The sequence below is a fragment of the Erythrolamprus reginae genome, chromosome 4, assembly GCF_031021105.1.
Source record: "Erythrolamprus reginae isolate rEryReg1 chromosome 4, rEryReg1.hap1, whole genome shotgun sequence".
Lineage (NCBI taxonomy): Eukaryota > Metazoa > Chordata > Lepidosauria > Squamata > Dipsadidae > Erythrolamprus > Erythrolamprus reginae.
This window is the reverse complement of record NC_091953.1, coordinates 25,872,727-25,885,306: the sequence shown is the minus strand read 5'-3', so window position 1 is coordinate 25,885,306 and position 12,580 is coordinate 25,872,727. Positions and strand designations below refer to the sequence as shown.

Genomic DNA, 12,580 nt, shown 5'->3' with positions numbered 1-12,580 from the left:
TGCGGGTTTTCATGAAATATTAATGGAAATAGTCTACGAGTCTACGGAGAGGGATGGCATACAAATCTAAATAATAATAATAATAATAATAATAATAATAATAATAAATATTGTGAATTTTCGCTACTTTGCGGGTGTTCTGAGACGCTACTTGCCTACATGAGATTGTAAACAACACACGATTGGTTGATTGATGGAGAAGTAACCAACCAGAGAGTAGCTGCTTTGTATCCCAGAGCATGATTGGCTCAGCACAGTAGCACGTTGTTTACTTTTCGTCTGCGCACAGCTTCCCTATCTCTGAGTCAGCTCCTACACTCAGCCAATTGACGTGGAGCATCATTTCATCATGTAGGTTTAGGAATTCAAAACATTTTACAGTAAGTGAAAAGGTACAATACATGCACAGAACTTTGGGGGAATGGTTATTAAGGGCGTGGGAAAGGTTAATAATAATAATAATAATAATAATAATAATAATAATAATAATAATAATAATTTATTAGATTTGTATGCCGCCCCTTTCTGAAGACTCGGGGCGGCTCACAACAATAATAAAACAATGTTACAGTGTAACAAATCTAATATTAAAAGAGAAAAAGACATATTTATTTATTTATTTATTTATTTATTTATTTATTTATTTATTTATTTATTTATTTATTTATTTATTCAATTTTGATGCCGCCCTTCTCCTTAGACTCAGGGCGGCTTACAACATGTTAGCAATAGCACTTCTTAACATAAAACCCTATCATTTAAAACCAAACAACACATACATACCAAACATAAAGTATAAAAGCCTGGGGAAGGTTTCTCAGTTCCCTCATGCCTGGTGGTATAGGTGGGTCTTGAGTAGCTTACGAAAGACAAGGAGGGTGGGGGCAGTTCTAATCTCCGGGGGGAGTTGATTCCAGAGGGCCGGGGCCGCCACAGAGAAGGCTCTTCCCCTGGGGCCTGCCAAATGACATTGTTTAGTCGATGGGACCCGGAGAAGGCCAACTCTGTGGGACCTTATCGGTTGCTGGGATTTGTGCGGTAGCAGGCGGTTCCAGAGTTACTCTGGTCCAGTGCCATGTAGGGCTTTAAAGGTCATAATCAACACTTTGAATAGTGACCGGAAACTGATCGGCAACCAGTGCAGGCCACGGAGTGTTGTAGAAACGTGGGTGAATCTGGGAAGCTCCACGATGGCTCTCGCGGCCACATTCTGCACAATCTGAAGTTTCCGAACACTTTTCAAAGGTAGCCCCATGTAGAGAGCATTGCAGTAATCGAACCTCGAGGTAATGAGGGCATGAGCGACTGTGAGCAATGACTCCCTGTCCAAATAGGGCTGCAACTGGTGCATCAGGCGAACCTGGGCAAACGTAGCGTAAAAATGTGGGGGAGGGTTTATAAAGCCTTAAAATAGTGTAAAAATACTTAAATAAATATAGCGTCTCTACTTTGCGGATTTTCATTTACCGCGGGTGGTCCTGGAACATAACATCCGCGATAAACGAGGAAGCACTGTATTACATTGAATGTGATTTTTTTTAAAAAGAGTCATGTTTCAATTGAACCCATCCATCCTCCAAAAGTGGAACATCATCCATTTGCTACTTGCTTTGACTTTGACTCTTTTGTATGATGGAATTGACTTATGAGCTCCTGTTGATGTGTAGGCCACCTCAAGGAATGCAGAAGAATTTATAAAAAGAGTATTTTTGTTTGTTTGTTTTGCTGTTTGGCAAGCATTCAGTTGAACAAGAACAGGCAGCCCAGCAAAAAAAAAAAAAATAATCATGTGGTATACCACTTGAAATGAATGGGAGCTGTGCAAAATCTTATGGAATACAATTCAAAATGGGAAGTCTTTGTTTTTGTGTTTATTATTATATTTATAGCCTTCCTTTTTGCTGAGGATTTTACCCTGATGGTGAAGATGATGTACATTGTTGCATATTCAGAGCAAGTAAAAACTTGATTCATCTCATTCCAAAGACAACTTTATATGTTTCTGGCAATACTACACTATTATTTCTGTTATAAAATATACTATGAAGTTTTTATGTCTAACCTTGCAAATGAATTTCGTTATTTTCCACCTCGGTAGAATCCGCACTGCATATTGGACATCAGTAGTTGAATGTGTCCAGAGATATTTCACAAGAAGAGTCCTTCACTCCTCTGTTTACAATAGAATACCTTGTTTGTTTGTTTGTTTGTTTGATTGATTTCTACGCCACCCTTCTCTGCAGGCTAAGGGTGGCTCACAACAAAGATAAAATACAAAGCCACCAGACTTGAAATTTCAGGCTTAGACAACTTAGAACTATGACGCCTTCGGTCTGACCTCGGTGTAGCGCATAAAATTATCTGCTACAATGTCCTTCCTCTCAATGACTACTTCAGCTTCAATCACAACAACACATGAGCACACCATAGATACAAATTTAAGGTAAAACGTTCCTACCTCGTAAAACGTTGCAGAATCCAATGTGAGTCAGTAAGTTTCTTCTTCCAAGCTCTTGGGCTTCTGTTGGAGCCCATCGTCAGGGAATTTCTCTCTCCGGAATATGTGCCCCGAGCTGTTCTGCAAATTATATTTATATGTTTTTTAAAATTGTTGCAGTTGGAGGTAACTTTATTTCCCATTTTATTAAAACATTTGAATAAAACACACTTTTTTAAAAAAAAATTAAAATGTTTAAAAAGATTGCCTTGATTTTTTTTTTTAAGTCCCAATTTCTTCTTCCAATGGGATCTTCATGATAAAACCATTGAAGTTGTAGATTCTACTTTTCTGTTCAGAATAGCTCTTCACAAAAACAGGAGCAGGACATTTATTAGCATCAGATTCCCAGTCTTCCTGCGATGGTGGGAATTGCAGGCCAGTTTCCTCTTTGATTCCTATGTTGGTAGCTCCATTGCACACATCCAGCTCAACTTAATCCTCACAATTTTCAAGATGGGAATTGAATTCTTCCTTGGGAATTCTATGGCGAGCATTATAAGGGCATGTTGCTAGGGTTTTTTTTTTTAAAGCAATCTTTTCATTGTTCTCCTTACACTTCACCAAGTGATAAGGGAAGTGGCTGGCTCTGATCTGATGGTGTTTGTCATAGGGACACTGAAGCAGCCATTCCTGATCCATGAGAGCCTTCTCTGTGGTGGCTCCGACCCTTGGGAACCAACTGCCTCCCGAGATCCGCATTATCTCCACCCTACGGCTTCCAGAAAGCCGTTAAGACCTGGCTTTTCCGCCAGGCTTGGAATTAGGCTGATTGTAAGTATGTATGCTTTTTCTATTATTGTTATTATTGATTTTTATTATTAGATTCTAACTGTTTTTATTGTTGTTGTATTTATTCTGATTGTTAGCCGCTCAGAGTCCTTTTGGAGTGAGTGGCATATAAATACAATGAATGAATGAATGAATGAATGAATGAATGAATGAATGAATGAATGAATGAATATAAATACAATGAATGAATGAATGAATGAATATAAATACAATGAATGAATATAAATACAATGAATGAATGAATGAATATAAATACAATGAATGAATGAATATAAATACAATGAATGAATGAATATAAATACAATGAATGAATGAATATAAATACAATGAATGAATGAATGAATGAATGAATATAAATACAATGAATGAATGAATGAATGAATGAATGAATGAATGAATGAATGAATGAAAGACATGGGAAGGCTGCTGGGTGGTTGTGTAATTCAGTGTTTCACCAGTTGAAGTGTCTGAATGCTCTTCATATATTTATATGGTTTTACACACTCTCACATAAAAATACTTTCTCTCTATGGCACCTAAGTAAGTGCACCAGGAAAAGATCTGAAACAATTTCTTTCATGAAGTACCAGAGGATTGATAGAGAGCAAACTAAGGGGAAAAAAATAATATATATTTTTTTAAAAAATTCTCCACAATTTACATTTACATATCAATGCACATACCCACATTTTATCAATAACACACATATTTATGATGGGGATGATATCCGTCCATCGTGTTCGAAGAGGACCTAGAAATCTAACGGGTTGTGGGCTGTATGTGATGTTGATTCCCTTTCCTCTTGTAAAGGTGTATGATGGATGCATCTTTCAGTTCCCGAGGAATCGTTCCTTGATTCCAGAAAGACTGGAACAGCTGAGTGAGTTTGTCGACAAGCACTGCCCGACCATCCTTATGGGTCTCTGCTGGTATTGCATCAGATTCTTGGGCCTTGCCACTGGACAGCTGGTTGATGATGGCCCGTAGGGTTTCAGTCTTTGATGGGTCTATCAATCCTGGGTCTAGAAAGCTTAGAACTACGACGCCTTAAACATGATCTAAGTATTGCCCACAAAATCATATGCTGCAACATCCTGCCTGTCAACGACTACTTCAGCTTCAACCGCAATAACACAAGAGCACGCGACAGGTTCAAACTTAATATCAACCGCTCCAAACTTGACTGTAAAAAATATGACTTTAGCAATCGAGTTGTTGAAGCGTGGAACTCATTACCGGACTCCGTGGTGTCAACCCCCAAGCCCCAACATTTTTCCCTTAGGCTTTCCACTGTTGACTTCTCCAGATTCCTTAGAGGTCAGTAAGGGGCGAGCATAAGTGCACTAGTGTGCCTTCTGTCCCCTGTCCAATTGTCTCTCCTATATTTTATATATCTTTTCTCCCATTCATATATCCTTTTCTCTACTCTTCATTGACATATTCTATTCTCATACCTTTTGTTCTATCATTTTCCTGATATTTACTACTACATGTTTTTATTCTGTTTAACTTTCAAGTTGTATTGGACTAACTAACTAACTAACTAACTAACTAAATAAATAAATAAATAAATAAATAAATAAATAAATAAACAAACAAATAGTGGGAGATCCAAGCTGTGATTGATATCCATCTGGGGTGTTCTGTCAATCACCTCATTGTTGATGGAAGATGGACAGTTCAATACAGATTGGACGTGCTCAGCCCAACGCTGTGTAATCAGAGTCTTCTCAGTGATGAGAGTTGCACCAGCCATGTCCAGTAGAAGGGAGTTTCCTGAGGGCTGAGGTCCATACACGGATCTGAGGTCTTCATATAATTGTTTAACATCATTTCTATCAGCAAACTCCTGAATTTCATGTGCTTTGTAACTCAGCCAGGAGTCCTGCATCTTAGATTTTCTGCAATCTTAGAGCCCACAGGGTTGACCTTCTCCGGTCCCATCGACTAAGCAGTGCTGGTTGGAGGGCCTTCTCTGTGGTGCCCCCGGCTCTCTGGAACCAACTACCCCATCCCCCCAGGGGTTCGTACTGCCCCAACCCTACTGGCTTTCCGAAAAGCCTTAAAAACCTGGCTCTGCCGGCAGACCTGGGGTGCTGTGAGAAATTGACACTCCTCTTGAATCCGGCCTCAATAAGATATGAATTGAGTTGCACGATATTGTGTGATTGCATGAATGAGATTTAATATATTTTATATTATGGTCACTGTTATTTATTGATGGCCTATATTGTTTTATTATTCTTATTGTTGTAAGCCACCCTGAATCCCTCGGAAATGGGTAGCATGCAGATTTAAACAAACAAATAAACAAACAAACAAACAAACAAACAAATAAATAAATCATCATTCATTCATTCATTCATTTATACATACATAGAGTGGAGTGGAATGGAATGGAACGGAACAGAACAGAATAGAATTCTTTATTGGCCAAGTGTGATTGCACACGCAAGGAATTTGTCTTTGGTGCAGATGCTCTCAGGGTACATAAAAAAAAATATATTCATTTGTCAAGAATCCTGAGGTACAACACTTAATGATTGTCATAGGGGTCAAATAAGCAGCTGAGAAAACAATCAATATTAATAAAAATCTTAAGGATACAAGCAACAAGTTACACTCATACAGTCATAAGTGGGAGGAAATGGGTGATAGGAAGGATGAGAAAAACTAGTAGTAATAGTAGTGCAGACTTAGTAAAGAGTTTGACAGTGTTGAGGGAATTATTTGTTTAGCAGAGTGATGGCGTTGGGGAAAAAACTGTTCTTGTGTCTAGTTGTCTTGGTGTGCAGTGCTCTGTAGCGACTTCTTGAGAGTAGGAGTTGAAACAGTTTGTGTCCAGGATGTGAGGGGTCAGTCAATATTTTCCCCGCCCTCTTTTTGACTCGTGCAGTATACAGGTCCTCAATGGAAGGCAGGTTGGCAGCAATTATTTTTTCTGCAGAACATAAATACATACATACTACATAGAAACATACATACATACATAGCAAACTAAGACAAATTACACTTTGGGGCAGCAAGGCAGATCATGGCCTGGTTTGGAAGAGTCAGTTGCTAGTGATTATTATAGACTTGCAAATGCTTGTATTTACTATCTTTAATTGAGGGTAGTAAAACAATGGGTGGGGGGGCGTTTAGAAACCTTACCATTTATTTATTTATTCTATTTTATTATTTATTTATTTATTTATTTATTTATTTATTTATTTATTCATTCATTCATTCAAACAATTATAGGGTGTTAATTTGTACAAATAAAACATTAGATAATTAATGATAAAAAGTAACAAAAGGAGACAATAGGAAAAAGGCACGTGATGTTTCTGTCTTCTCATGAAACGTGTCAATCGCAAATGGGGGCTGCCGCATTCCTCTTGAGTTGTTGTTGGTTTTTGTTATTGTTGTTCTTATTTTGTTTTGTTTGTTCTCCAATCAGGCCGCGGGACTCCCGATGGTGGACCTCCAAAGCTGAAGTCAGACCAGATCTGGAGATTGCGCTATCAGCAGGGGTGGGCGGGAGAAGACAAGACAGTCGTGAGTTTCCACGAGAGAAGTGAGCAAGAGGGAGCGAAAGCTCCGGGCTGGAGTAACATCCTGGTGGAGGAATTTCCTCCTGGGTGGAGGGGGTTGTAGGAAACCTTCGGAGATGCTAACCAGCGGGTGGGGCAATGCCCTTGATAGATAGAAGCGCCTGAGCTAGGTGCCTTCCCGTTTCCTTTCCCAAGCGCGTTTGGTGTCATGTTGGCTAGCTAGAGAGGGTCTTGGCTCGCAAAGACAAGACTAGGCTAGCCTTCTGCTGCAGTCGCTCAAAGCCAACAACGCGCTGTGTGTACAATATGATATATAGAGCGTTCACAATCTAACGTATCGGCAGTCAACCCTTGCGCGAAGGCGTTTAATCTGCAAGTCGCGTTACAAGCGCCAACAAGTGCAATGACCTAAGAGATGCTCTTGTCTCTTTGGGGACTCGACCGGTGCCCCCCCCCCCCGCCCACGATCTGGTGGGTCCCCCCACCATCTGGTAGAAACCTTGGAGTCACTGGCCCAGACACAGAATCTTAAAGGATCAGGGGTCCCCAAACGTGGCAACTTTTAAGACTTGTGGATTTCAACTCCCAGAATTCTCCAGCCAGCCATTCTGGCTGGAGAATTCTGGGAGATGAAGTCCACAAGTCTTAAAACTTGCCAAGTTTGAGGACCTCTGGCCCATTAGATGAATCTGTGCTTTCTAATGAAGGGTTAGAAGGATCAGTTGAACTGCCTTTTTTATTTTATTTTTTTATTTTTTATTGATTTTGTCCAATACACAATAATACACAATGAAGGTTATAGAGGATATAGTAGAGAAAATATGTGAGATATGCGAGAGACTACAGGACAGGGGACGGAAGGCACTCTAGTGTCCTTATGTACGACTCTTACTGACCTCTTAGGAATCTGGAGAGGTCAACCGTGGATAGTCTAAGGCAGTGTTTCCCAACCTTGGCAACTTGAAGATATCTGGACTTCAAGTTGCCAAGGTTGGGAAACACTGGTCTAAGGGTAAAATGTTGGGGGTTAGAGGAGTCCGGTAATGAAATATTCCTTCCCGAAGAAATGTTTCGATGTGCTTTTTAATTTACAAAAAGTAGCCAAAGTGTAGGCAAACTTGAGAAAAAAAGCTGCCAGGAAGGAGGCTGAAATGTTGGCCACCTCCCAAAAGTCCAGGAAAACCACTTCTCCCACCCCCGCCATCCCCTGCCACCCACCTCCGCAAACTGGAAAGGCCTATATGGGCGGGGGGGGGGATATGCTCTCCCTAGGGCTGTCTTAAAGCATGGGCATGATGGGCCCATGCTCCCCCCCATAGAATAGGGGCCCCATACTAATCTGTGTAAGTTAACCTTCAATGCAAGTTTTATAAAATAACAACAACAACAATAACAACAATAAACAGAGTTGGAAATGGACCTTGGAGGTCTTCTAGTCCAACCCCCTGCTTAGGCAAAAAAATCTACACCACTTCAGACCCCTCGCATCCTGGACATAAACTGTTTCAACTCCTGCTCTCAAAACGTTGCTACAGAGCACTGCACACCAAGACAACTAGACACAAGAACAGTTTCCCCCCAACTTCATCACTCTGCTAAACAAATAATTCCCTCAACACTGTCAAACTTTCTACTAAATCTGCACTTCTATTCTACTAGTTTTTCTCATCGTTCCTATCATCCTTTTCCTCCCACTTAGGACCGTATGACTGTAACTTGTTGCTTGTATCCTAAGATGTTTATTAATATTGATTGTTTCTTCATTGCTTATTTGACCCCTATGACAATCATTAAGTGTTGTACCACATGGTTCTTGAGAAATGCATCTTTTCTTTTATGTAAACTGAGAGCATATGCACCAAAGACAAATTCCTTGCGTGCCTAATCACACTTGGCCAATAAAGAATTCTATTCTATTCTATTCTATTCCATTCTATTCTATTCAGAGTGTGGGTGTGGCTTATGCATTTTCTTTCAACATCTTTCAGTGCAAATTGGATGCTCTGGGATGGAGCTCCGTTTTCCCTACCTCACTGTATCCCTGCCCCATCCAGGCAGTAGCCCACTCCTGTCTCGACTCGACTTGTCTCTACAATACTTCTATTCTATTCTATTCTATTCTATTCTATTCTATTCTATTCCAATCCATTCCAATCCATTCCAATCCATTCCAATCCATTCCAATCCATTCCAATCCATTCCAATCCATTCCAATCCATTCCAATCCATTCCAATCCATTCCATTCCAATCCATTCCAATCCATTCCAATCCATTCCATTCCACTCCACTCCATTCCATTCCATTCTATTCCTTCCTAAAAGTGGTAGAAACTTCTTAAAAGCCAAGGCGGGCTTGGGACGGGGGTGGGTGGGCTGGGGGTGAGGGAAGAGGCTCGCCAACTTTGGGAAGCGAGTGGCCTCCCTAGCGAGCCTGGAGCGGCGCCCCCTCCCCAATAAGCTTAATTCCCCCCCTCCCCACCCCACAACGTGATCCGAGACGGGTCCCGAGCGTGCCCGAGAGGAAAGAGTCGTGCTCCTTGGTTCCCAGATGGAAACGTGCCCGAGAGAGCATTCGCTTTCTTTCGGCCCCGCCAGGAAGCATCGCTGGAAATGGGAAGAGGGAAAGAGGGGGGGGGGGGAGAGAGAAACAGACCGAGTGACGTGAGGGGGGGGGGGCGTGATGGAAAGGAGGATGCGGGGCTGGGAAGTTATAAAGGCGCTCAGCCCGGTGAGCTCAGCACCCTTCGGATACTGCCGCGAGGTGTGGATCTCCCCCAGCTGCCTGCGGAGCCCGGCAAACGCTTGAGGACCTAGCCAGCGAGAGTAGAAAGAGCCTTCCGCACTTGGACTCGACAGGCGAAGCGGATCTCGGGCAGAGCCGGGCGTCTTTACTCTCGCTCTCTCTTCCTCTCCCTTCGCGGCGGCGTTGAAGGCGGCATGTTGAGCTGGGGTCTCCCCGGAGCCGTGCTGGGCAGGCTGCTGGGTTTCTGCCTTCTTCTTCTAGCAGGTAAGTGCCAGTCAACCCCCCTACCCAAATCAGCCTCCCCTCCCGTCCTCCGCTTCCACTGGACCCGGTTCCGACGCTTTCCCGACTCGGATCAGGACTTAGAATGGTTCCAGGGCGGGACCGGGAAGTGGTGAGAGAGAGGGGGGAGGGAGGGAGAGAGGGAGAGAGGGGGGGGGGAGAAAGAGAGAAAGGGAGGGAGAGAGGGGGAGGGAGGAAGAGATAAAGAGAAGTAAGAAGAGGGAGAGAGAGAGGGGGAGGTAGAAGGAGGGAGGGAGAGAGAGAGGGAGGAAGGGAGAGGGAGGGAGAGAAAGAGAGAGGGAGGGAGGAAGGGGGAGAGAGAGATGAAGGGAGAGGGAGGGAGAGAGAAATAGAGAGAGAGAGGGAGAGGAAGAGGAAGAGAGAGAGAAAGGGAGGGAGGGAGAGAGGGAGCGGAAGAGGGGGAAAGAAAGAAGGAGGGAGGGAGAAACAGAACTTCTGAGCCTCATGATTTAGCCATTAGCGCTGGCATTTAGCATTAGCATTTAGACTTATCATACTATATAGACTTATATAGCATTAGCATTTAGACTTATATACCGCTTCACAGTGCTTTACATTCCTCTCTAAGCGGTTTATAGAGAGTCAGCATAATTGAGGACCTGCGTCCTCCTTATTTTGGCCCCCTCGGAAGGATGGGAGGCTGAGTCAACCTTGAGCCTGGTGAGATTTGAACTGCCAAATTGCAAGCAGCCGGCAGGCAGCAGAAGTAGCCTGCAGTATCGCACTCTAATCACTGTGCCACCGCGGCTCATAGAAGAAAGGAAGGCGGTGACGAAAAATTTAAGTTTTCTGAACACAGGGCAGTGACAAAGAGCCGTGCAAGCTGTGCGCTACAAAAAGACTTCATTGGTGGCGGCTGGGAGGAAAATGACATTGTAAAAGTCAATTGTCCCTTTCGAGCACCAACTGTGTGTCAGATTTTATTCGTTCCCAAACAAGTGTTGCCAAACTTGCTGGCAGCCGATGGTCGGCAGAAGTAGTTTGCGGTTGTGTACTCTAACCACTGCGCCACCAAAACCTCCCGTGGCTGTGCGAGTGCAGTTTTGACATCCGCGGCGGTTGCTGTAGTCTTTGCGCTTGGACTGGGGCGAGTTTCCCCCGCGACCACGCGAGCGCACAGGCTTTGGGCTTGGCCACCAGTGGACGGGTTTGCTTCCACCCAGAGTGTGGTGGGACGCGCGCGGGAGAATCCGATCCTAAAGGCTCCCGGAGGATCTCGCCTCTGGGACCTCTGGCTTTTCCGCGCAAGGCACCCTGCGGGCGAGATGGAGCGCGCCGGAGGTTTAAGATGAACAGCTGGAACCGCTGGCCCGCGGCATAGCGGAGACTTACAAATGGGCTGGTCCTCCCTTGCTATTTCGTTGAATCGATCCTTGCTTTTTCTCCCGGCTTAAAGTGGGCACACACACACCGGGACGAGGTTGCGCTCTGAACGACCTGGACCAGACGTCTTCAAACTTGGCAACTTTTAAGGCTTGTCCTAGTATTCTCCCTGGAAAATACTCGGGAGTCCTAAAAGTTGTCAAGTTTGGGGACCCCTGTTTTCTTGGACCATAAAGGCGAAGTTATTGTGCAGTTTGGGGGGCTTGGGATTTCTAAACACAGACTTTAGGATAGTATTAGTATTAAAGTGTTGTAACTCATGATTCTGGACAAATGTATTTTTTATTTTATGTACATCGAGAGCATATGCTTCAAAGACAAATTACTTGGGTGTCCAATCACACTTGGCCAATAAAGAATTCTATTCTATTCTGTTATGTTCCATTCCATTTCATTCTGTTCTGTTATCTTCTTCTTCTTCTTCTTCTTCTTCTTCTTCTTCTTCTTCTTCTTCTTCTTCTTCTTCTTCTTCTTCTTCTTCCTCTTCCTCTTCCTCCTCTCCTCCTCCTCCTCCTCTTCCTCTTCCTCCTTCTCCTATTATTATTATTATTATTATTATTATTATTATTATTATTATTATTATCATTATTATTATTGCTACTATTGTTGACGTTGTTATTATTATTGTTGTTGTTGTTGTTATTATTATTATTATTGTTGTTGTTATTGTTATTACTGTTGTTGTTATTAGTATTATTATTATTATTTCAGGATGCTTTTGGTATTTTCGCTCAGACAAGTGAAAGGCAGCATGTCTGTCTATGCGAATTGTTGAATACAGATCAGAACAGGTTCCTACGAAAAGCGTCCGGGTTTTTGGGGGGGTTGTTACCTACCGCGACAGGTGATGGAGGACGGACGCCTCGGTTTGGCGCGATAGGGAAAAACAAAATCAGATAACTTTGTACGCCTGGTTTCCCAGGGGGGCATAAAGTTTTTGCATGGTGCAAAAAGTGGTTCTCGTGGTTTAGTGTGATGCAAAAAAACCCAAACCCAAACCCTAGTCGTCGTGGCTTAGTCAAACAAACCAAGATGGGGTCCACATTGAGCTGCTAACAGCTAATCTTTGGTGATCCCTCTGGGCTGGGAACCCAAGCGGCTCTTGGGGGAGGTTTTTTTTTTTTGTAAAAATCGGCAGAAAGTCTTGGGAAGAAGCCGAGTTTTTCTTTGGAAAGAAAGAGGATGCAGTGAGTTATCAGCTTCGACTGCCCACCGGGCAACCACAAGACGCACTCAGCCAACCTCCGGGAATGGGAGTTGCTAAAATGGTCCGGACAGGCGGGATTTACTCGGCAATCCATTGGAGTGTGGGGAGAGTTGGGTTTT

General features: G+C 43.1%; 1 protein-coding gene across 1 annotated transcript in view; it reads left to right on the top strand.

Moving 5' to 3' along the window:
• Window positions 1-9,653: 9,653 nt before the first annotated feature.
• The window catches only part of LOC139166403 (vascular endothelial growth factor receptor 1-like), a 121,772-nt gene continuing 118,845 nt past the window's right edge, over window positions 9,654-12,580 (top strand). Inside the window, 1 exon segment of the mRNA XM_070749871.1 lies at window positions 9,654-9,832. Coding sequence (XP_070605972.1) covers window positions 9,763-9,832 — 70 coding nt within the window. The 5' untranslated portion in view covers window positions 9,654-9,762.